The sequence below is a fragment of the Dendrobates tinctorius genome, unplaced genomic scaffold, assembly GCF_039654945.1.
Source record: "Dendrobates tinctorius isolate UK_male_01 unplaced genomic scaffold, ASM3965494v1 ptg000250l, whole genome shotgun sequence".
Lineage (NCBI taxonomy): Eukaryota > Metazoa > Chordata > Amphibia > Anura > Dendrobatidae > Dendrobates > Dendrobates tinctorius.
Genome location: NW_027361917.1, coordinates 58369641 through 58396317, shown reverse-complemented (window position 1 = coordinate 58396317; position 26677 = coordinate 58369641). Strand labels below are relative to the sequence as shown.

General features: G+C 42.4%; 1 protein-coding gene across 1 annotated transcript in view; it reads right to left on the bottom strand.

Moving 5' to 3' along the window:
- Window positions 1-26470, bottom strand: part of OPRM1 (opioid receptor mu 1) — a 231025-nt gene extending 204555 nt beyond the window's left edge. Inside the window, exon 1 of the mRNA XM_073557705.1 lies at window positions 25818-26470. Within this exon, the coding sequence (XP_073413806.1) occupies window positions 25818-26104 (287 nt within the window). The 5' untranslated portion in view covers window positions 26105-26470. The remainder of the gene's footprint in view (window positions 1-25817) is intronic.
- Between the last annotated feature and the right edge of the window lie 207 nt (window positions 26471-26677).

The following is a 26677-nucleotide window of genomic DNA, read 5'->3' as shown; positions in this document are numbered from 1 at the left end:
CGATTTCACCGCGATTTTATCGCGATTATGATCACGATTTTGCCGCGATTTTCGCGTACGTTATTCAAGCACTTTCCAAGCGATTTGAAGCATCGCTTGGAAAGTGATTGACAGGTTGGTCACACTTGTCAAACATAGTGTTTGACAAGTGTGACCATGTTTTTACTATTGAGGCCGCCTATGCGGCATCAATAGTAAAAGATAGGATGTTAAAATGCTAAAAAAAAAAAAAAAAATCAGGGTATATTTACCTTCCGGTGTCCCGCGCTGCATTCCCGGGCCTCAGCGTTCCCAGTAATGCCTTGCGAGACCTGTGATGACGTAGTCTCGCGTTGCTATAGCGATCTCGCGAGACCGCTAGAGTCACGCGAGACTACGTAATTACAGGGCCTTGCCGCAAGGCATTACTGGGAACGCTGAGGCTGGGAATGCAGCGCGGGACGTCGGAAGGTAAATATACCCCGATTTTTTATTTTTTATTCTTTTTTTTACAGGGGTATGGTACCCAGGGCCGGGAGGACAGTCTCCTCTCCTCCACACCGTGGGTACCAACCGCACATGAGACGCTTAACTTCCCGCATGGTGGACATAGCCACATGCGGGAAGTAAGCGATTTTCATGCATTCCTATGGTGCGGAATCGCGGCAATTCTTTGCGATTCCGCACAAAAGAATGAGCATGCTGCGATTTTTTCCGCGATGCAATTCCGCTGCGGAAAAAAGCACAGCATTAGCACAGCATGTGCGGAATGCCATAGGAATGCATGGGAGGCGTTCTGTACACGATTTTTAAGCGTTTTCGTGCCGAAAATCGCGGCAAAAGCGCTTAAAAATCACTACGTGTGCACACAGCCTTATACTAACCAGCCATGGTCTTCAGCTGCTATTGGCACTGCTCTGGTGGGTCGTCTGCAGTTTGTGACCTGTTGGATCGCCAAAGTATTTTTTGGGAGTGTCATGTTTGCTGGGCAAGTCGGAAGTCACTACTCAATGTAAGTCTATGACAGTCAGAACGAAGCTCTCATAGACTTACATTGAGAGCTTGTGACCTCTGTTATCTGGTCAGTCAGAAGTCATGGTCAAAAGATAGCGGTGCAGGACCAGAGTGGCTCCGAGAACAGCTGGAGACAGTGGCTGGTTGAGTATAATTCTAGGGTTACGGAGCTTAGGTTAGAAGCACCACTCCAGGGGTGAAATAAAAAAAATTCAAGAGTGGTGCTTTAAAAAAACAAGAAACTGAGAGGATTTCAATACAAACATCTCAAAAAAATTAAAAAAGATATTATTGAAAAGGTAATCTTTACTAAAGTGACTGTGTCAACAGAAACTGACCGCTAAATAATGTTATTTTTTATGTTATAATTTTTTGCTTTCAGAATCCTGCATTTTTTACTCTCACTATTGGCTGAAAATTTCTGTTCTATAGAGATCACATTTGAGTAGTGATCTCATTATCATGAAATGAAAAAGTACAATGAAATCTACTCCATACATTTAGATAGCACAAGATGTCACCATTCACAGTTAGTCAGGGGCACATTTCACCTGCTAAATAGGTTGTAATTAGTGTTGAGCATTCCGACACCACAAATATCGGGTATCGGCCGATATTCGCGGTATCGGAATTCCGATACTGAGTTCTGATACTTTTTGCATATCGAATACCGGAAACGGAAGTTCCCATAATGCTATGAGCCAGTTTGATTTGATTCAGCCAATGAGGAAACCTCAGAAGTGTGGGCACATCCTGTAAGGCATGTAGGCATGTTAACTAATGGCATGGCTGTGATTGACTGCTGAAATGATGTCATGATGCACTATAAAAGCTGCCGCCGCCATTTAGGGTTCACTCTGCTGTGAATTCAGTTAGGGACAAGCTGCTGTTCCAGACTCTGAGGGACAGTTAGAGATAGCGATTTGCTATATTAGATTGTGCTTTACCCAGGCTACATTATCAATCACTGTAGCTTTCTTTTGCCTTGCAGTGCTGTTCACAGCTGTCTGCAAGGTCTGTGTGAGTGCAGCTCACGCTGTAGTGTGTCCTGCAGCCATCTCTGGTTGTAGGCCGCTCAGCGTGCATCACTGCCTCATACATATTTATTTTTGTTTTATTGCTGCTCATTTTTCATTAATTCTCCTATTAGTGTGCATCCATCCGTATCCATCTACATTAGTTGCAAACACTATAGGAGTAGACAGCGGAGCCTTTCTGCAGCCTTTAAGTGCTAGTGCCAAGTTCTCTGCACTGTTCTCGGCTGTCTGAGAGGTCTCTGTGTGTGAGTGCAGCTCACGTTGTAGTGTGTTCTGCAGCTAACTCTGGTTGTAGTCCGCTCAGCGTGCATCACTGCCTCATACATAGTCTTTTTTTGTTTTATTGCAGCTTATTTTTCCTGATTTTTTTCTCCTATTAGTGTGCTTCCATCCGTATCCATCTACATTGGTTGGTTGCAAACACTATATAGGAGTAGATAGAAGAGCCTTTTTTCTGGCTTGTGCCCTGCAGCCGCAGCCAGATTAGTATTAGCCTATTTTTTGGAGCCTCATCTATTGCATTGTAGGTTACCTTCCTGCATTGTAATAGCTCCAAAAAGTTTGTGATACTATCGCTTTCACATCTTTGGTCACAGCCTTTTTGTTTTTAAAAAAAAAAAAAAAACACGTAAATAAAGTTCACCAAACACTCCACTTGACAGTTGTGTAGGCCACATTAGCTCATATTAAAGTGTAGTCCACACACTTTATAAAATTAGTGTTTCTTATACCTGTTAGCAGCTGTTCAGGAATAAGCACACTAAGCCCCCCCTTTGTACTTTTCTGCCTATCTTTATCAGTCTACCAAGATGAAGAAGGCAGGGAGTAAGGCACGTGGTCGTGGGCGTGGAGTTTCAGCAGGGAGAAGACGTGGGGATTCTGTGCCTGCTGCGGGCACCAGTGACTCAGCATCCCCCAGTTTTACCAGACAACAGTCCTTTATGCGCAGCTTTGTAGGACCTCGCCGTACCCCACTGCTGCGGGACGAACAAATTGAAGCCGTTGTTGGATGGATGGTAGCTAACGCATCGACTTCAATTACTTTCACATCCTCTCAGGGCCAGAGCACTGAAGCGCAACCATCTGTCTCATCACCACCTGCCAAAGTGCCCAGGCAGTCAGAGAGCCCTGGCCAGGAGCCATCTCTACTTCTGTTCTCTGAATCTCTTGACTTGGAAACAGGGGGCCAGCCAAGCAGCATTCTCTAATGTGAAGAAGAGGGAGTATGCAGTGATGCGCAACTGCTTTGTCCCTCTGAATCTGAAGAGGTGGGTGGGCCAGTGCCTATGGTCAGCACACCTCAGTACGCATCAGATGATGAGACTCAGGTGCCACTTTCTGGTGCGCACTGTGCTGGTGAGACTACCTAGGAGAAGCAGGTGTTTGAAGAGGGGAGTGTAGATGATGAGGTCCTTGACCCATCATGGCATGAGGAACAGAAAGGTGGTGGGAGCAGCTCTGAGGAAGAGATTCCCCGAATGGCCAAAACAGGAGGGAGAGGGAGGGGGCAGACTTGGTTGCCTGTAGCCTCCACTTCAGCACCCGTTAGGAGCATTCCTCTTCCAAAACCTAAAACGGGTGCTCCCAGGACTTGCAGTGCGTGGTCCTTTTTTGACACAGTTGCAGATGACATTTGCTTTGTCAAATGCAAGCTGTGTAATCATAAAGTCAAAAGAGGGAAAAGTGTCAGCAACCTCAATAACCACAAATATGTGGAAACATGTGCGTACCAAGCACGTGGTGGAGTTACAAAGACACACTGAAGATGTAGGCCAACCTACAGCACCACCTACCAACTCTTCAGCTCGTGTTGTAGCCTCTTCCTCCAGCTCACACACAGCTGGTTCGGCTTCCTCACAGGATCGCCATAGAAGAACCTCTGGCACTGTTGTCCAGAGACCCAGTGACATTCCACCCACAGCACCACGTTCCCTGTCATCCTCACACTCCCAGGCCACTCTACAGCCATCGGTAGCACAGGCATGGGAGAAAAGGCGGCCATACTCGGCAAACCATCCCCGAGCACAGGCTCTGAATGCTGGCATTGCAAAACTACTGGCCCTTGAAATGCCCTCATTCAGGCTGGTGGAGACTGACACCTTCCGTAACTTCATAGCATTGGCAGTCCCACAATACACCGTGTCCAGCCGCTTTTATTTCAGCAGGCAAGCCATCCCTGCCCTGAAAAAGCATGTGAAGGGAAAAATTAAACATGCACTACTAAACGCCGTCGGTAGCAAGGTCCAAACGACCACCGATCCGTGGACCAGTAACCATGGACAGGGACGATACCTTTCCCTCACTGCCCATTGGGTCAATGTTGTGGAGCCGGGTACAGATCTTGAGAGTGGCGCTGTACGTGTTCTGCCAACTCCAAGGATTGCAGGAATCCAGTCTGTACACATTGACTCCTCCTCATACTCCAGTTCCTCAGAATCAGCGCTGCAGGAGCCTGTTACAACCGATATGAGCACAGCCGTGGCCAAACATCAACAGGCTGTACTGAAATTAATTTCTTTGGGGAATCGAAGCCACACAGCGCAGGAGCTCTGGAATGCCATCAAGCAGGAGAGCGACGTGTGGTTTGTGCCAGCGAATCTCCAGCCAGGCTTGGTAGTGTGTGACAATGGCCAAAATCTGGTGGCAGCTCTGGGCCTCGGCAACCTCACTCACATCCCATGTCTGGCACATGTGCTCACCTTGGTCGTGCAGAGCTTTCTGAGGGACTATCCGGATCTTGATGCACTGCTGCACAAGGTCCGCATAGAGTGTGCTCACTTGCGGCGTTCCAGCATGGCAAGATCGTGCATTGCAGCTCTGCAGCGCCGATTCCGCCTTCCGAAACATCGCATCATATGTGACCTACCCACCAGGTGGAATTCAACTTTACATACAGTTGTGGCCAAAAGTATTGACACCCCTGCAACTCTGTCAGATAATACTCAGTTTCTTCCTGAAAATGATTGCAAACACAAATTCTTTGGTATTATTATCTTCATTTAATTTGTCTTAAATGAAAAAACACAAAAGAGAATGAAGCAAAAAGCAAAACATTGATCATTTCACACAAAACTCCAAAAATGGGCCAGACAAAAGTATTGGCACCCTCAGCCTAATACTTGGTTGCACAACCTTTAGCCAAAATAACTGCAACCAACCGCTTCCGGTAACCATCAATGAGTTTCTTACAATGCTCTGCTGGAATTTTAGACCATTCTTCTTTGGCAAACTGCTCCAGGTCCCTGATATTTGAAGGGTGCCTTCTCCAAACTGCCATTTTTAGATCTCTCCATGGGTGTTCTATGGGATTCAGGTCTGGACTCATTGCTGGCCACCTTAGAAGTCTCCAGTGCTTTCTCTCAAACCATTTTCTAGTGCTTTGAAGTGTGTTTTGGGTCATTGTCCTGCTGGAAGACCCATGACCTCTGAGGGAGACCTAGCTTTCTCACACTGAGCCCTACATTATGCTGCAAAATTTGTTGGTAGTCTTCAGACTTCATAATGCCATGCACACGGTCAAGCAGTCCAGTGCCAGAGGCAGCAAAGCAACCCCAAAACATCAGGGAACCTCCGCCATGTTTGACTGTAGGGACCGTGTTTTTTTCTTTGAATGCCTCTTTTTCTCCTGTAAACTCCATGTTGATGCCTTTGCCCAAAAAGCTCTACTTGTGTCTCATCTGACCAGAGAACATTCTTCCAAAACGTTTTAGGTTTTTTCAGGTAAGTTTTGGCAAATTCCAGCCTGGCTTTTTTATGTCTCGGGGTAAGAAGTGGGGTCTTCCTGGGTCTCCTACCATACAGTCCCTTTTCATTCAGACGCCGACGGATAGTACGGGTTGACACTGTTGTACCCTTGGACTGCAGGGCAGCTTGAACTTGTTTGGATGTTAGTCGAGGTTCTTTATCCAACATCCGCACAATCTTGCGTTGAAATCTCTTGTCAATTTTTCTTTTCCGTCCACATCTAGGGAGGTTAGCCACAGTGCCATGGGCTTTAAACTTCTTGATGACACTGCGCATGGTAGGCACAGGATCATTCTGGTCTTTTTAGATGGACTTGTAGCCTTGAGATTGCTCATGCTTCCTCACAATTTGGTTTCTCAAGTCCTCAGACAGTTCTTTGGTCTTCTTTCCTTTCTCCATGCTCAATGTGGTACACACAAGGACACAGGACAGAGGTTGAGTCAACTTTAATCCATGTCAACTGGCTGCAAGTGTGATTTAGTTATTGCCAACACCTGTTAGGGGCCACAGGTAAGTTACAGGTGCTGTTAATTACACAAATTAGAGAAGCATCACATGATTTTTCGAACAGTGCCAATACTTTTGTCCACCCTCTTTTTTATATTTGGTGTGGAATTATATCCAATTTGGCTTTAGGACAATTCTTTTTGTGTTTTTTCATTTAAGACAAATTAAATGAAGATAATAATAACAAAGAATTTGTGTTTGCAATCATTTTCAGGAAGAAACTGAGTATTATCTGACAGAATTGCAGGGGTGTCAATACTTTTGGCCACAACTGTATGTTGGAGTGGTTGTGTGAGCAGCAGGCAGCAGTAATGGAGTACCAGCTGCATCAGGCGCAAACAAGTCGCACTGTGCGCCGGTCACACTTAAGCACCACTGAGTGGGCCTCTATGAAGGACATCTGCCACGTTTTGCGTGCCTTCGATGATTCCACGCGGATGGCGAGTGCAGATGATGCACTAGTCAGCATGAAGCGGGAGTCACACATAGCAATCTCGCTAGCGATATCGCTGCTGAGTCACAACTTTTGTCGGGATCGCTGGTAAGTCGCTATGTGTGACTCCAGCTTGACTGTCACCCTTATCTGCCTGCTTCAAAAAACACTCCAAGCACTAAGGGAGGAGGTTTTGGAAGAGGTGGAGGATGAGGAGTCACAAATGCCATATTCTTCTGGACAGTCTGCGCAACGTGGTTCCTCACAAAGGCCTAGGCAGGGGACACTTTGTGAGGAGGATGAGGAGGAGTCACTGGAGGAGGAAGACATCTCTCCAGAGGAGGGAGGTACACAATGCTCTAGTTGTCAGTATGTACAGCGAGGGTGGGGTGATGCAGAGCAGGCAGAGATGACGCCTCAAGCAGGGGACAGCGTTTCTTGGGCAGTTGGGGGTCTGCAGCACATGGTTGATTTCATGCTGCAGTGCCTGAGAAACGACCGCCGCATCGCCCACATTCTCAACACGGCTGATTATTGGGTGTACACCCTCCTAGATCCTCGCTACCGGGACAACTTACAAAGCCTCATAACACCGTTGAACCGGGAGCGTAAAATGCGGGAGTACCAAGACACATCATGTTCTCCATTCCACCCGAGAGCAGTGCTGCTAGTGCTTTACAAAGCAGCTCTGTGCATCGAGGCAGTGAAGGAAGCTCTGCACAAAGAGGGAGCAGAGGCAGCGCCTCAGCACAAGGCAAGACCAGTGTGGCCCAAATGTGGCAAAGTTTTGTGTGCCCGTCACAAATGTCTACACCATCACAGACGGCTCCAGTTAGCAGGAGGTAACGTTTCCGTCAGATGGTGGCAGACTACATGTCTTGCCCTCTCAGTGTACTCCAAGATGGCTCTTCCCCCTTCAAGTTTTGGGTCTCTAAGCTGGATACATGGCCAGAGCTTAGCCAGTATGCATTGGAGGTGCTGGCTTGCCCTGCTTCTAGTGTATTATCGGAATGCGTCTTTAGTGCCGCAGGTGGTGTACTAACAGACCGTTGCACGCGACTATCCTCCGATAACGTTGACCGACTTACTTTTCTGAAAATGAACAAGGCCTGGATCTCACCGGAATTTGCCAGTCCTCTTCCAGAATAAATAATTGGTTGGCAACAGTATCCAGGTCTCCTGTTGTGTTCATGTTTCTACCACCTGAACTGTAATCCCTGGGCTCCAACACCGCCAGTTGTTGCTTAGAAGTGCCATCTGCACAGAGAAAAACACTAGCTCCTGTGTTAGTGGGGTTCAATAACGCCAGCTGCTCCCCTGCTGTGTGTCCGGCAAAGTCTCCTGCTGCCTCCACATTCAAACTACATCAGATATAAAACTTGCTCCAATTAGGCCTCAGCCTAAACCCTGATTGAACCTAGGCTCCAACACCGCCAGTTGCTGCTCAGACGTGCTGTCTGCACAGAGAAAAACACTTGCTCCAGTGTTAGTGGGGTTCAGTAACGCCAGCTGCTCCCCTGCTGTATGTCCGGCAAAGTCTCCTGCTGCCTCCACATTCATCCCAACATCAGATATTAAACTTGTTCCAATTCGGCCTTAGCCTACTCCATGAATGACCCTGGGCTCCAACACCGCCAGTTGCTGCTCAGACGTGCCGTCTGCACAGAGAAAAACACATGCTCCAGTGTTAGTGGGGCTCAGTAACGCCAGCTGCTCCCCTGCTGTGTGTCCGGCAAGTCTCCTGCTGCCTCCACATTCAAACTACATCAGATATAAAACTTGCTCCAATTAGGCCTCAGCCTAAACCCTGATTGAACCTGGGCTCCAACACTGCCAGTTGCTGCTCAGACGTGCTGTCTGCACAGAGAAAAACACATGCTCCAGTGTTAGTGGGGTTCAGTAACGCCAGCTGCTCCCCTGCTGTGTGTCCGGCAGTGTCTACTGCTGCCTCCACATTCACACTACTACTGATTTCAAACATGCTCCAATTAGGCCTCTGTCTCCACTCTGTCTCTAGTATTTACCCTGGCCTCCAACACCGCCAGTTGCTGCTCAGAAGTGCCGTCTGCACAATTAACACTTGTTCCTGTGTTACTGGGGTTCAGTAACATCAGCTGATCCCTGATGTGTATCCGGCAATGTCTCCCGCTCTGTCTACATTCCCACTTCCAACTCTATTAGATTGAAATGTTGGGCAATAGCTTTAGATATTAAAATTTGCTAATGTTTGAAAATGGATTGCCTTTTCAAACATAAAGCATTTAGGAGTTCCGTTGTTTTAGCTTTAACAGGTCGAGTCGGCTCAATAGTTTTCTCATGTGATCCTCCTCCCCGCAGACCCCCTTTTGTTATGTCCAGGACTTGGAATTCATACATAGCATTATCATTGGATTGTCGCTGTTCTACTGCTATGTTGTCAAGTTTGCCCCTTTTAGAAGTTTGTCCTGTCTCTCTCCCTGTAACCAAGCCCTGATGGAATTAACTTCTTTTTACTTTCTTCTGTGTTAGGGTTTGTCAGTCATTTTCACCTGAGGCTCATCTCTGTACATCTCTGGTACAGAACTGTCTTTTTACCTACAGAAGTTGTTGCAGCTATGCTGTTACTATTTGCGTAAACCAAAAGTTCAATCTGAGAATAAAACTTCTTCTGGAATCTTCAGGATGCCTCTACAGTTGTGTTGAAGCTTTGTGTCGTTCATTCAGACATCCATAGAAATGCTGGATAAAGAGCCCCACACTCGTAGCCTAGTTTTGTGGTCATCTGTGTGTACTGGCGGGACTCCCTAAATACAAGCACTGAAAGCATGGTGAGCCCCAGTAGTGAGAGCAATGACCAATCACTGCTCGGGGAAATAGAATCAGCGCTGCATACTTACCGTAATGTTCCATTCCACAGAGCAGAGAGGTTAATAATTCTATCAAACACAAGGCTCAATGGAGAATGTGGTCACTGATGGAAGAGGTGACTGCACATAATAGAGAAATGGAAGTCTTCAAAAGCATACAATGACGAGCACCTCCGCTACACCTTATATCGCAATACACCACCAAAGCAATGAAAGAACGCTGCAAGGATATATACCCCAAACCTCAGGTGCTCATCCAGATAAATAGCCGTGTTGTATGTCCATTAGAAAAAGAAAGAGGTAGCACTCACTGGTCTAAAATCCAATATTTATTACGATGCTTAAAACATGTTCAGCAGGACGAGGAGTGGAGTGTGAGGATGACGGCCATTTTGCGCTATTTAGCTTCTACGGGTCATGCATGGCAGTTTTAATCATAAATATAAAATTGTTTATTTACAGCCATGGTTGAAAGTGTTGGAACCCTTGAAATTATTCCAGAAAGTGAAATATTTCTCCCAGAAAATTATTGCGATTACATATGTTTTATTATACTCATGTTTATTTCCTCTATGTGTATTGGAGCAACACAAAAAGACAAAGAAAAAAGGCAAACTGGACATAATTGCATATAAAATCCCCAAAATGGGACAAAACTGTTGGGTAAACAACTTTGTTGTAAGCATGTGATGATCGTTCAAAATCACCCATAGCAAGTAACAAGACAATATGAAAATTATACCTGAAATCAGATAAAAAGGGGAAAATTTAACTCAATCCTTGCAATGTATGTGCCACACTAAGCATGGGGAACAGAAAGAGGAGAAGAAAATTGTCTGAGGACTTGATAGCCAAAATTGTTGAAAAATTATGATACAAATGTTACAAATCGATCTCCTGAGATCTTGATGTTCCTTTGTTCACAGGGAGCAACAATATACAGTACACTGGTAAGCAAAAGGCTAACAATGTTTTGAACTTTTGGCTTTCAGGCTCCATATGTCACCATCCACTAATGCTTTGAAAGTCAGACATAAATTTGACTTGCAACAATTTTGCATGATTAGTTATGGAGATTCTTGTCATGTCATTGCATTGTTACTGTTTTGTTCCAAAACATCTACATTTACAATTTTATTATTTTGTTAGTATGCTGTATGCTGCCTTTACATGAGCAGTTGGAGGTCATCTGTGTGTACTGGCCGGACTCCCTGAATACAAGCACTGAAAGCATGGTGAGCCCCAGTAGTGAGAGCCGCGACCAATCACTGCTCAGGGAAATAGAGCAGCAGCGCTGCATACTTACCCTAATCTTCCATTCCCAGAGCAGTGAGAAGGTTAATAAATCTATCATACACAAGGCACAATGGAGAAGCTGATCACTAATGGAGGAGATGACTGCACATAACAGAGAAATGGAAGTGCGGGGATGAGAGCTGCCTCTACTGCACACACATCCACCTTTGGCTTGCAACAGTGCCTGAATCTTTTGGGGCATACTCTTGATCAGGTTCAAGCTTGTCTCGAATGAAATCTGGTCCCAGGTCTCTTCTATACATTCCCAAAGTTAGAGATCTTAAAATTGCTGTTGGGAGAAGGCAACCTTAAAATATGAGAGACCTGGGGCAGTTTGAAAAATGAAGAGTTCCAGTTGAGAGGTGTAAAAAGCTTGTTGATGGTCATAGGAAGCGATTGATTGCAGGCCCATTTTTGGGGTTTTGTGAGAAATAGTGTTCGATTTGCCGGTTTGCATACTTGTATGTAGCAGATACCCATATACAATAAAGCATAATGCATAGCTGAAGAAAGAGGATTAAAAACACATGTGACAGGCACAAATGTGAACAAGTCGGTCGGACAGTGTTCACACCACCCACTGACTGAAATACAGAAAGAAGACACAGAATGACAAATGTGCAGAAATACCCTGCAGTAAAACATAACAATAATCAGCAAGTGCTGGTGAAAAAATGACAACAATTACAGGGTATTAAGTCAATACGTTTTTTTGCAAAAAAAAAAAGTATACCAAGCTGCTCCACCACGTCAAAGTAACCCTTAATGGAACAGTCCCTATCTAATGTATTTAAAACACATTAGATTATTGCTGATTATTGTTATGTTTTACTGCAGGGCATTTCTGCACATTTGTCATTCTGTTTCTTCTTTCTGTATAGATGAAGAAAGGTTGCAATTACATACATAGAAATGATACACAGACTGTAGCTAGCATTTGTAAAGTATTTTTCTGAGCACATATTCAGCAGCACACCGTGTAAAATCCACACTACTGTTTTTACTGAGGACAGCGCTGATGGGAGGTGCTCAGCATACACAGGGCCACTGTGCGCTCATGGGAAATGTGGTCTCTACAACATCACATACTACTTGCTGCAGGACCGCCCTTATATGCTTTTTAAAAGCTAAGTGATACTAGAATAACAGGAAAGCAGAAAATGGAGCCGAGGAGACCCAGGAGGTCAGTGAGTACCCAGCTAATGTGCATGTACAATATAATTAGGTTTATTAATGTTTTACATTAAGAGGTCCTCTCGGTTATAACCCATTTTAGAAATCCCTGGGGTATGAAAACATAAGTTTTCTCAACCAGACACTTTATTTAATTTACTTTTCCACATAGAGGATCTGGTTGTTGGATTTTACTTAAAATAAATCCTATAGAGAATGGAAATAGCGTTATTGGATAAACCTGGCTTTCTTTGTCAAATATTGTACGTTATTTAAAGATCAGAATCCATTTTGTGTGACAAATAAGCAAGGGACATCTGGAAGATAGCAAATTCTTGTTCACAGCACCGGAGAATAACAGCTGCTAATAGACTACCTCTCTGAACACAACGGAAGTCACATAAAGCAAATGATATAATAAAGTCACTCACTGCATGTTATGACAGTAGTCAGTTAGCCAGATGTGGCACAATTTTCAAGTCTATGTGAGTGATTGATATGGTAAAAATTACAGTCCAGAAGTCTCCAAGCTTTTCGCTCATTTTCCAATACAAAGTGTTATTACGATAGCTAGGTCAGCATTAATTTAAAAAGTCAACAAAATAAGGTAAAATGTGACACATTACATAGCATCTGTATCACTCCATTTGTACTACACACAACCCTACAGGGAACCAGAGCTAAAAACTATTCACACTGACATACTGTATATTGCAACACAATTACAGTAATTTAAACATGTGATTCAGGACTGATCTATTCAATTTAATTTTTCAAATATCACTATGAAACAGATGTTCCTGTCCTTGTCTAAATGTTGGGCTCTCTATAGTGGTGTGCAGCAGCTCTCCTCCGCCAGCACTGTCAGGTAATTACAGAGGAGAGCTGCAAAATGATAAACAGTGATGAAGAACAACATGCTAGCAGAGTTTGTCACCTACACCACTCTTGATCTACACCAGGTACGTAGGTATTATTCCCCAATTCTTGGGATGGATCCAGAGTTTTGTCATTAACTGCTTTCCGACGTTAGGCATAATAGTATGCCGCCGTCTGACGCCCTCCCTTTGATGTGGGCTCCGGCGGTGAGCCCACATCTTTCTCGGGACAGCTGACATGTGCCCAGAATAGCCGCAGGTGGAATCCTGATCCACCCGCAGCTATTAACCTGTTAAATGCCACTGTCAAAGGCTGACAGTGGCATTTAATTTGCGCTTTCGGCCATCAAACCGGAAATCTGCCCATCGGTGACCCCCTCACGTGATTGCGGGTCACCAGTTCACAGACATTACAACCAGAGGTCTCCTGGAGACCTCTCTGGTTATCACTGCCAGCTTGCTGAGAGTGTCACCCGGTGGTCGACGCTCATAGTGAGTAATTCTACTACATAGAGGTGATGTGATCATCACCTCTATGTAGCAGAGCTGATCAGGTTATGGCAGCTTCTAGTCTCCCATGGAGACTATTGAAGAATGCCAAAAGTAAAAAAAAAGTTTTGAAAAATATAAAAAAAAATCACCCCCCCTTTCTCCCCATTCAAAATAAAACAATAAAAAAAATCAAACATTCACATATTTGGTATCACCGCATTTAGAATCACCTGATCTATCAATAAAAAAAGATTAACCTGATCGCTAAACGGCGTAGTGAGAAAAAAACTCAGAATGCCAGAATTACGTTTTTCTGGTCACAACAACATTGCATTAAAATGCAATATCGGGCGATCAAAAGATCATATCTGCACCAAAATGGTATCATTAAAACGTCATCTCAGGTCACAAAATATAAGCCCTCACCCATCCCCAGATCATGAAAAATGGAGATGCTACGGGTATCGGAAAATGGCGCAATTTTTTTTAACAAAGTTTGGAATTTTTTTTCACTACTTAGATAAAAAAGAATCTAGACCTGTTTGGTGTCTGTGAACTCGAAATGATCTTTAGAATCATAATGGCAGGTCAGTTTTAGAATTTAGTGACCCTAGTAAAAAAAAAGCCAAACAAAAAACAGTGTGGGATTGCACTTTTTTGCAATTTCACCACGGCATTTGGAATTTCTTTCCTGTTTTCCAGTACACAACATGGTAAAACCAATGGTGTCGTTCAAAAGTACAACTCATCCCGCAACAAACAAACCCTCGCATGGCCATATTGATGGAAAAAAAAAAGGTATGGCTCTGGGAAGGAGGGGAGCGAAAAACGAAACCACAAAACAAAAAAAACGCTCTGGTCATGAAGGGGTTATAGAACATCTCTCCTCCTCTCCTGGCGACTGTAATGCCAATAAGGACCTGGAGTGATGAGACCTCAGTGTGAAAACATTTGACGCATTAGTCTTACTATGAAAAAGCCAGTTCTAACCTTCTCTGGAGTTTCCATTATGTTCCACTTTTATGATAATATCTTATGATTGAACAATATCATAAGGGGGGGGGGAATGTACACACCGACATAGAAGAATCTCAGTTACGCCCCCTTGGTAGGAGAAATTATCATATTATGGGCACTAATCTTTAGAAGACAATGGAGAAGGGAAATAAAAAAAAATATGTTTTTGTTCAGCATTAAAAAGTGATGAATTATCATCTTTAAATGTACCGCAGCTCATAAATGACAAAAAATGAGACACAAGGCTTAGTGTCACTTTCATACTATTCTTCAGCTGGCTTTCTGTATATTATACGATGCCGTTATATTGCACAAATACAAACAATCTGTACTCAGCCAAGAAGGCTGAAATAATGATAGTTATTAGTGAGTCGGTTTTTATCTGCGTCTCGGCTTTAATAGATGCAGATAATAGTGATCTATTGCCAGCTGGCTTATGTGCTAACGCTACGACGAGCTATTTACTATTGCACAGGTACAGCATTAAATGGTCATTAAAGCAATATGCCCCTTACGTAGAGATAAGTCACTGTATTATGTACATTTCTATCTAAATTAATATGAAACACAACCAAAAGACAAGCAAACTGTGCTCTATATATTTGTATAGTATCCTGTAAATTCCATATTTCTCCCGGGTCAGTTTGTTTGCGTCTAAAACTAAAAGTTATACACAAATAATGATAAAAATAAGTATAGTTCATCAATGTCATATACTAGGAGAACCCATTTCAGCATTCCTTATGTTACAATCTATCTTAATGTACAGGAGAGCACTCACACTGAATGGTAAGTGCTCCTGGTAGAATCAGACTTTTAATCTACACGTACTACTGGATATACTATACAAATTGATCTTTACGACGTACTCAGCGATGTTGTTGAGGTGTTATCAGCGCTACAAATATTTCTTTGCTGTATTATTTATGCACATTGATTATTTCCTTTGGTGAAAAATAAATCAATGAGACACATTAATAATCCAAATCATCTATTCTAAATGAAACCTGTAGCAGAATAGTCTTCGGAATAACATATTCGGAATAACACTGTAGAGACTAGACATTGCTGCAGATTGTTTTTCCTGACTTATTGTGCATTCAGTCTGATTTTTCACAGACTTGTAAAGCTGGCCAAACGCATTGGAATAACAAAGTCCGAACGTAAAATGCTGAGCCTTAGGCGCTTCTCGTTGGGGTAGTCCAAAGAGAATACAAAATGGATCCTGTTGAATTTACAGTCGATGGATTTTTTTTTTTTTATTAAGTTACTCCAAAGTGCAAAGCACAGCAAACAGACAGAAAGTTAGGGCTATAAAGTTCATGCTACACATTTCAACACTTGGACCAGCATCTTCAACGTGTTTAGATTGGTACTAGCCTGAGTTACAAAACCATCTTGAAGTTATTGTGCTGGTAGGTAAAGGGTTTTATTACATTCTCCAACCCATACACATTAGATAATTAATGGTTGAACCATTGTTCAGTTGACAGTTATCTTTCACGGCTCCTCCATACACTGGAACGCACCGCTCAGCCACGTTTCCCTCTGTTCTCTATGAGAGCGCGATACCAAAATCAACTAGCAGCTGGTTATCACCCTGCTGAACAAATGGAGGGAATTGCAATAGCCAACAGCTTATGTTCCCCCCACAAAATCACTTGATAGTCAGGAAGCCATTATATATACAGTATTAGATGGATGTCCAAACTTGCCAAAATTGTTGGGTTTGGAAGACTTTTATCTAATATGTATGATCCTTTAGTGTACTCCTATTGATGAGGGTTTATGACAAATTTGAGCTGGAATTTGGTTGATTGTTATAAGTAATGGCTCTGCTTTTCCTTCATACTATTTGTGATAACCCCCTTTGCCCCTTTTCTGGCCTCACATAAGAATAGTTTCACTAAGGTGCAGACGACCTTGCATTCTCTCATCTGTGATAATTGGATCAATTATGCAAATCTCACGCTGATACAACTCAGATCAAAGTTTGATCATTGTATGATCATAGTGTGATCCGAATCTCTAGGAAAAAGAGAAGATGGAGAAAAAAATGTCTCTATCTTCATCACTCTGTCAGTCGATGAAGATTGGACCACACTGATATGTCATCCAAGTGCATTAAGTTTTCACGGACTCATTAACTTGCATTGCTGAGTGTGATCCAAATATCGGATCAGACTCGGGCATGAGGCAATTTTTTTCCTTTGGCTGGCTCGGTCCAAGGAAAAAATCTGACATGTGCATGTCCCCATTAGTCCGGGTGCGATCCAATGTTTTTTTTTGACCAATAATACGGATATCCATGGATTTCTCACTTTGTTTTTTACACTCAAGTCATTTTTTTAAAATAATACACAAGAAGGCGGCACTACTCTGCACATTAAGGGACTGCAGCTTCGGGCAATTTTTCTTGTACAACAACATTAAAAACTACCTAGTGCAATAAAGCCTCTTTCAACTGAATACAGCAGTTTTGCCATTTGCTTTACTGGAAATGGTCTGGATTGGTGAATATCACAGAGGATGGACCACCATTAATAACGTTAGGGTATTTTCTATTTTTATGCCATAACACTTCATGATAGGACCACCCTTTTAAGTAATAGTATAAATAATAGATTCTTAGTAAAATGTTATAATGTTAGTGTAGAGGTAGCTGTGATCAACATGTTGTCAAGCTGACGGGAAATCAATCGCTGGCTATGCTCTACAGGAGTCAATGGCAGACATCAAGCTGGTTCGCTCAATGAAAGCAGTTGTGTCCAGGGATCATGACAGTCCGTGCGTGGTCTATGTTACCTGAAGAAAATATTAGCTAATATAATTAGCACCTTGTTTCTGATCTTTTCTGCAAAGTAGTGGTGGGGAATATGAAATTTACAGGATCTCTGCATGATTGTTCACATATAACTAATTTTCGAAAGGACATAATATGGATAGAAATCAAAGAGGGTTGAAAATGGGTTTAATATCCTCTTACAAATATATTGAATTGCCCACTCTCTATCTACTGTCATATTAATCTGTTGGTAGATATGTAATGCAATGTTTTATCCCATACCATGTGTTTATATGTATGCTGCAACAGCTGTGTGATCTAGTGAAGTGTCTTTTGAGATGCAAAGGATTGGTGCTGTTGCCTGAGCACCAGAAGGGATTTGTTGATAATGCAAGCAGAAGCAAGAAAGAAGTCAAAATGAAAAACTATCAAGGAAGGTGTGACAAGGGGTGAATAACACAATCCAGTTGCTGTGTCACCTAAGAGAAATGGTTTAGGACAAAGAAATACATGTAAGAAGCTCCATCCTGCACTGCAGTTGTGATAGCCTGCCCCAGGAGGCAAAGATTAGCCTTCCTGGATAAGAGAACAATCATTCCAGAGAGAGAGAGAGAGAGAGTGACAATTCACACCATAGAGGGACGCATAGAGGCTTATTAGTGTGAGCAAAAAGTGTATCATCCAATAAAGATGAAGTTTAGACACCATAAAGCAAAATGAAATACGGCAGAGGGAAGCAATGGGGCTTATTCCTGACTGTGAGGGTTGCCACATAAAAATGAACTGAAATATGAATTTCAAGAAGTAAAACATTATTGATAGCCAGAGAATAGTGTTTGGTATGAGGAACTGTGATGTGGTAATTTAAGACCATTAGAATGTGCACGTTGCCTCACAAGAGCTAATTGCAGAATATTGCAGACATGAGAGATGAGGGGTCATAACCAGCACCACAGATGTGCAATGCACCACACTGTGATGGAGACAAAGAGCTTGTGCCAGTGTGAAGTAAGTGCTGCTGAGGTATTTGCCAGCAGATATTTGCAGATACAAAGTGTCATATTTAGGTTGTTGTACATAAACAGTCTACCATTGTTCAAGCCCAATACATCTAAAAGAGACTTTGTAACCATCAAGCTTGTTACCTCACAATAAGTAAATTCCCCTTGAACCATTTATGGAGTCCATATGCATGACTTTCACTGTCCCTGATTATGGAAATTACTCTGTCCAGTGCTAACCTATGTATCCATATTTATTTAAAAGAGCGTGCCAATTGACCTGGAAAACTCCTTAGAGAAGCATTATGTTGAAGGGTTGTCTATAAAACAATATCATGGTAATGGATGTGGCAAAAATACCTAAATCTGAAACACTCCTCTGCTGTCACACAAGTTGACCAGGTGCACGCTGTCCCATTGGTGTGTGCTAGCATAGAAGCGATGATATCTCTAGTCTTCTATCATGAGATCTTTGGCTGTGGTTGTAAGATGACTACAACAGAAGAACAGTAACATCATCACTTCCTGGGCTGCAACCAAACGTCCTGCACTAGTTCAGTTTGTGAGTGTGGGGGATGAAAGGAGGTAAGTATGCCTGAATTTTTTTTTTACTTTCACTCATATATTTACCCCCGGTAATGTTTTGAACCTCTACACGACAAGAGGTATTTCCACTTTTGAGTTTTCATTTTTTGCTCCCCTTCTTCCCAGAACCATAACTTTTTAATTTTTTGGTCAATATGGCCATGTTAGGGCTTGTTTTTTGAAGGACAAGTTGTACTTTTGAACGACACTATTAGTTTTAACATATTATGTACTGGAAAATGGGAAAATATTCCAAGTGCGTTGAAATTGCCAAAAAAATGCAATTCCACACTTGTTTTTTTAAGATATTCACTAAAGCTGACCTGTCATTATGATTTTCCAGGTCATTACAGGTTCATGGACACCAAACATGTCTAGGTTCTTTTTTTATCTAAGCGGTGAAATAAAAAATCCAAAGTTTGGTAAAAAAAACAACTTGGCGCCATCTTTCGAGACCAGTAGCGTCTCCATTTTTCATGATCTGGGGCTGGGTGAGGGTTTATTTTTTGCGTGCCAAGCTGATTTTTTTGGTAATACAATTTTGGTGTAGATATTATCTTTTGATTGCAGTTATTGCATTTTATTTTAATGTATCGGCGGCCAAAAATACGTAATTCTGATGTTTTGAAATTTTCTCTCATTACGCCGTTTAGCGATTGGGTTCATTTTTTTAGACTGATAGATCTGGCGATTCTGAACACAGTGATACCAAATACATGTATATTTGATTTTTTTTATTGTTTTTTTTAATGGGATGAAAGGGAGGTGATTTGAACCTTTTTTTTATTTTTTGCTTAATATTTTTAAAAACTTTTTTTTTTTTACTTTTTTGCATACTTCAATAGTCTCCATGGGTGACTAGAAGCTGGACTTCTTAGATAGCTTCTGCTTCACACAGGCGACGATCAGATCGCCTGTGTGTAGCAGAAATTCTCACTTGCTATGAGCACTGACCACTGGGCAGCACTCCTAGCAATCCAGCAATGACATTCATAAAGGGTCTGCTTCAAACCTCTGGTTGTCATGCCAACCCATTGGTGATCAGGGGTCACTGATGGCTGGGATTTACAATGTGCTTTCGGTAAGCGCAAGTTAAATGCCGCTGTCAGAAATTGACAGCGGCATTTAATTAGTCAACAGCCGGGGTTGGATCACGATTTCACCTGTGGCTGTTGTGGGCACATGTCAGTTGTATACATCAGTTGACATGTGCCAGGAAAGGTATGGGTTGAGTGCCGGAGACCACACCAAACAGGAAGAGTCTGACATCGGCGTACTATTACGCCCAATGTAGGACAAGAGTTAATAAGTCCACTCAGTGCAATGTTTGAAGATGGGACTAAATGTTAGGATTCTTTTATTTAAAAAAATAAAAATAAATAACATTCACCATGCAAACTATGCACACCTGCAATTTTTTTTCTATTGTCGACTTCCTCTAACCTATAAAACATACATCTACCTACATTTCCGTACATTATATGTTGTAGCTTCCACTCCAAAAGCATTTGGTACCAAGGGGATTTGCCCTTAGCCCTATCTTAAGGCCCCTTTACATTTAGCGATGCACCAGCGATCCCGACCACGAGACGACCCGGTCAGGATCGCTGGTGCATCGCTAAATGGTCGCTAGTGAGCTGCCACACAGGCAGATCTCACAGCGACGTAGTGACGCAGCAGCGGTTGTTACTTACCTTTCAGACGCGGCGATCCTGTCGTGCTCCCGCCCGCATCCACGTGTCGCTCGTCGGCGCCACAAGAAGCCCAGCAGGAAGAGCCCGACGAGAAATGGAGCTGCCCGATCTCGCGCGATCAGTGACAGACAGCGGGGGAGCCGGTCGGAGGTAAGTATCACACATAGCGATATCGCTAGCAATATCGCTGCTGCGTCACAAAATCGGTTGCGCTTTAGTGAAATTGCTAGCAATATCGCTATGTGTAAAACCCCCTTTACTGTCTGAATCAATTCATTTCATCCATTATTCTTCTACTAGTTTGATAAGCTTAATGTCTTGAAGTAATGAAACAAGTGAGAAGTCATCAGGACTACATATATTACATGTGTCAGTTTTGTGAGTCAGGTTGAGTGGTTTTGATTACACTGGTCGAAGTGCCCTTGAAATAGATGCTCCATAAACAGCTTGCTTAGATGGAGGAAAAGGTGCAAATAGAAATGCTCACTGCCTATAAAATATTGCAAATCAATTCCTACTGTAGGTAAAAAAGAGCTTCACAACACTAATAAACTAAAAGCAAAATTACTGTACATATTTTGTACCAGACAATCTTTATAACAAGGTGGTTTATAATATACCAAGAACATCCACTAAATTTCACTGATTTAAAAGGAACCTGTTATCTCATTCATGCTGTCCAAACCACAGGCATCATGAATCAAAGCCTGTCTGATTGATTGTACCCAGGGTTATTTTTCTCTAAAAAATACACTGGCTTTTCAGAGAAATTATCCATTAAATGTCTTCCCAACACCACTGCAGGTGAATGAAAGGTCTCTCCCTCGTGTACATAGGAGGGAGAGATCACTTCTAGAAGTTGGCTGAGGACCACAGCCAAGAACTAGACTTGTCTATCTTTCCCTCCACCATCTCTTCCCAGATCTGCTAGAAGTTATTAACAGGTCTGTCCCTACAGATTTTTAAAGTATACACTACCGTTCAAAAGTTTGGGGTTACCCAAACAATTGTGTGTTTTCCATGAAAACTCATACTTTTATTAATCAAATTAGTTGCCAAATGAATTTAAAATCTAGTCCAGACATTGACAAGGTTCGAAAAAAAGATTTTTGATTGAAATAATAATTTTCTCCTTTAAACTCTGCTTTCATCAAAGAATGCTCCCTTTGCAGCAATTACAGCATTGCAGACCTTTGGCATTCTAGCAGTTAATTTGCTGAGGTAATCTGGAGAAATTTCACCCCATGCTTCCAGAAGCCCCTCCGACAAGTTGGTTTGGCTTGATGGGCACTTTTTGCGTACCATACTGTCAAGCTGCTCCCACAACAGCTCAATGGGGTTGAGATCTGGTGACTATGCTTGCCACTCCTTTACAGACAGAATTCCAGCTGCCTGCTTCTTCTCTAAATAGTTCTTGCATAATTTGGAGGTGTGCTTTGGGTCATTGTCCTGTTGTGGGATTAAATTGGCTCCAATCAAGCGCTGTCCACAGGGTATGGCATGGCGTTGCAAAATGGAGTGAAAGCCTTCCTTATTCAAAATCCCTTTTACCTTGTACAAATCTCCCACTTTACCAGCACCAAAGCAACCCCAGATCACATTACCTCCACCATGCTTGACAGATGGCATCAGGCGTTCTTCCAGCATCTTTTCAGTTGTTCTGCATCTCACAAATGTTCTTCTGTGTGATCCAAACACCTCAATCTTGGATTCGTCTGTCCATAACATTTTTTTCCAATCTTCCTCTGTCCAATGTCTGTGTTGTTTAGCCCATATTAATTTTTTTCCTTTTATTAGCCATTCTCAGATTTTGCTTTTTCTTTGTCACTCTGCCCTGAAGGCCAGCAACCCGGAGTTGACCCTTCACTGTAGACGTTGACGCTGGCATTTTGTGTGTAATATTTAATGAAGCTGCCAGTTTAAGACCTGTGAGGCGTCGATTTCTCAAACTACAGACTCTAATGTATGTGTCTTGTTGCTCAGTTGGGCAGTGGGGCCTCCCACTTCCCTTTCTTTTCTGGTTAGAGCTTGTTTGTGCTCTCCTATGAAGGGAGCAGCACACACCGTTGTAGGAAATCTTCAGTTTATTGGCAATTTCTTGCATGGAATAGCCTTCAATTCTAAGAACTAGAATAGACTGCCGAGTTTCACATGAAAGTTCTTTTTTTCTGGCCATTTTGAGAGTTTAATGGAACCAACAAATGAATTGCTCCAGATTCTCAACTAGCTTAAAGGACAGGTTTATAGCTTCTCTAATCAGCCAAACTGTTTTCAACTGTGCTAACATACATGCAAAAGGGTTTTCAAGGGTATTCTAACCATTCATTAGCCTTCTTACAGTTAGCAAACAAAAAGTACCATAAGAACACTGGAGTGATGGTTGTTGGAAATGGCCTATGAAGATATTGCATTACAAACCAGATGTTTGCAGCTAGAATAGTTATTTACCACATTAACAATGTATAGAGTTTATTTCTAAATCATTTATTGTTAGCTTCATTGGAAAAAACGGTGCTTTCCTTTCAAAAATAAGGAACTTTCTAAGTTACCCTAAACTTTTGAACAGTACTGTATCTTCTTTTAAACATCAGAGTCTTTCAGAGAAAAATATGCCTGTCTGCACTGATACAGCCAAGCTCAGATTAAGGCCGGAGTTACACTTGCCAGTGTGATGCAAGAAACTTGCGCGAGTCTCTTGCATCAATACCCTGCACTGCCGATGGTCCGTCACAGAATGATGGGAAATCGCTAGCGCATGCCGATTTATGGCATGCGCTAGCGATGCGCTCCTAATAGAAGTGAATGGCAGCGTTAACGGATTGCGTAACACCAAGTTATGTTAAGCAGCCCAGTGAGTGATTAGGCCTTCTTGCCTAATGTTTTGCTGCTCTCAGATTATATAGCAAAATCCTGCTGATAGATTCCCTTTAGTGGCACCAAAAAAGAAATAAATACAATTTGATTTTTATTTTGAGCGGCTCAAAGTAAAGTAAAAAAAAACATATACATTCTTCATAGAGATATAAGTTCATCATTTTCTGATATAGATCTTCGAATCCCTAGCTTCCCTCTGCACAACCAAAATGGGGTGTACAAGAAGCCATAAAAATAAAGAGCTGCATCTTATCTAAGTACAGGATTGCGGGTGTCCTACATCTATATTTACTGGGTAATAAATTAGTTGTGATATTTTAGCTTGTAAACTACAGATCCCAAACTCCCTTCGTAGAGAAAAAGAAAAAGAAATGTCATGGCTGTCAGTAAGGACTGAAAAATGGCACAGCTGAATTAGTAAACATGGCAAACATTTTTTGCAAAGGATTTTATGGCACAATTGTATTATCTGCCTGTGTAAGGAGATTGATCTATGAGGCTTTATAGACTTTTCTCTACTTTGCTATGCTTTCCACATCCTGAAACAAAGTGCCCTATAGATGGCAGCGTTCACTCAGGAACAGGAGAGGCACCATCCCTACAAAACTGGAGCTAATTCTGGACAGATAGAATCATTTCTATTGTAAAGCGTAATTTACAACATTTAGTTAGACTGTCGTGCATTGTTCCTATAGTCACCCCCTCCTGGTTACAGCAAATGTCATCTTACATATGGTTATAGTAATGTGATCATATACATTACTGACATGTGTGTTTTTTTTGTTTACTTGAAATTAAAGCCAATTAAACCTTTCCATCTGTGCTTATTGGATTGAGTGGTGCCCCTAAACCTTAGGTTCATTTTTTGCCAAAAGGTTTTGCCACCAGCTGTGACTGCTGGACTGTCAGCAGGGTCAGAAGGTCTGGTGACCATTAACAATTCCACACTAAAGAAACATGGTGGCTGACATCAACCGTGTATGTAGCCTGTATCAATAGGTTACTTGGGTCGCTGCCAGAGGGTCTTTATAAATTACATACACACTGCCATTCTCCATCTTTTATTATATAGAGGAATAAACTGATATACATTGTATCCTTTTAACCAATGCCAATACTTAGGAAAGAAAGGAGGCAAATCCATTGTATACGATACTCATAAATACATAATATTATGAAAAAGAATGGTTGCAGCACCATTTGCTGTGGTCCCCGGTCAGTCATGAGGGTCGGAAAGAGTCATAATGGATCTACACAGTGTGAGGATTGAGAAGGGGGCGTGCTATGTATCCTGCCACCCTATAAGACACCGTGCCTATTACATGTATATGCCCACAGGAAAGAACAGGAAAATCACTGTACTCCTAATGTGCCTGGCTAAGTGTTACTACGATAATATGATCAACAGGGGATTCATTCAGTGGTCAACACTTTCTGCACCTCAGCCAACATAGTATTCATTCATCCACCTCAGCACTGAAACATAGGAAGACTCAGGTAGAGAAGGGAGCGTGACCTGAGATGGGAGTATGTCTAACCAGAGTGCAAAAAACTTTGCTATAGGAAGGAAATTGTAGGTTTCACAAAAAAAAATAAAAAATAATATATATATATACTGTGTATACATATATATTTATATATCTATATACACATATATATTACATATTATTACATAATATTATATTGTTATTATACATTTTTATAGCGCCATTTATTCCATAGCACTTTACATGTGAAAGGGGCAAGTATAGACAAGTACAATAAACATGGGCAAAACAGGCACACACAAGTACAGAGGGAGAGAGGTCCCTTCCCGCGAGGGCTCATATACAAATGTATGTGTGTATATATATATATACTTGTGTATATATATACTGCCCAAAAAAAAATAAAGGGAGTACATCCTAGTACATTGTGTTGTTTAAGTGTTCCCTTTATTTTTTGAGCAGTATATATAAATATATATATATCTTTAGAAACACACACAAACAACACTATACAAACACACGCGCACGAACATAAGCACACTACAATAGTAATAAGAATATCAGGTCATTCCTGTTCCTTGAGGGGTAATTGACAAGAGTTGTGGATTCCCTGTTGTGCTGTAGTCCTTTCTTCCTGAGCCCCTGCTGTTCCTAATATATCAACCCTTCTGCCCTTCACTGCCTAATCAATCTGCTTAGGTGGCCTTACCTACTTCACTTACTGGTTCCTCATTGCTCACTTTTAACTCTCTCACCCCTGCACACTCACCAGTCTTGCATTCGTCCCATTTGCTTACCCATGCTTGCAGTAGTCGCAGCCTTCCTCATCTCTTTAGTATCTGGCAGTTGATAATTACTTTTTGATAGACAACACTAATGATCCACATAAAGCTAAAAGTTTCCCCAATATTTAAGGTGGTATCATAACTCTGGTATTGAGGGTCAGAATACAAAAAAGGGCATCAGTCAGCTTACCTGACAATGACATACATGACCAGAACGTTTCCAAAGAGCCCCACCACGCAGATCATGGAGTACAGCGCTGTGATGATGATGGCTATGATGATGGAGTTGTCCTCATGGGGAGGAAGCTCTCGCCCCTTGCACAGATAGGACTGGTTGCCATCTAGCCTGGTGGTGTTACCCAAGGTACCAACTGGACATCTCATGGCTGACAGTGAGGCATTGACACCTAGCTCAGCTGTGCTGGTGTTGAGGAAGGTGTCAGGTAGTGACAAGGAGCTGTTCATAATAATGTCCATGTTGACAGCAGCAAGAGATACTTGAAAGGTAAGACAAGCTAGGATGTGAGTGCTGGATCTACAGTGCCTTCAGTCTCTCTCACATCTTCCTCCTCCTCTTCTGCTACTTCCCCCTCTCCTCCTCCTCTTTACAGTCACAGAGAGAAACCTTTCAGCCTGCTAGTAACCAGGCAATGACAGGGATGAGAAAAGATGTGAGTGCTCTCTGCAGTAGTAATGTCCAGGTGCTGACATGACCATGACTGGCTGCTACCTGCTGCATCTCCAGCCTCACCACTCCTAATTCCTCGTTACTGATCTAGCTGAGCATCTCTGGCTGGCAGAGGAGGACTATCTGCACAGGACCAGGTTACTGCTGAGTGGTAATTGTATTACACTCCCCTGACTGCAAGTCAGTAGGAACTGTGGAAGGAAAGGCAGGAACCAACCAACTGTGCTCTCTTACATTTCTGATAGCATCCTAGCAGCAGGGTCACCCAACAATCACATCTTCTCATTTCTTGCATCACCCGGATCTTTAACGCTAAAGCCAGTTTACTCAGCAAGCTAAGAAAAGGGTTAAATGAGCTTTCT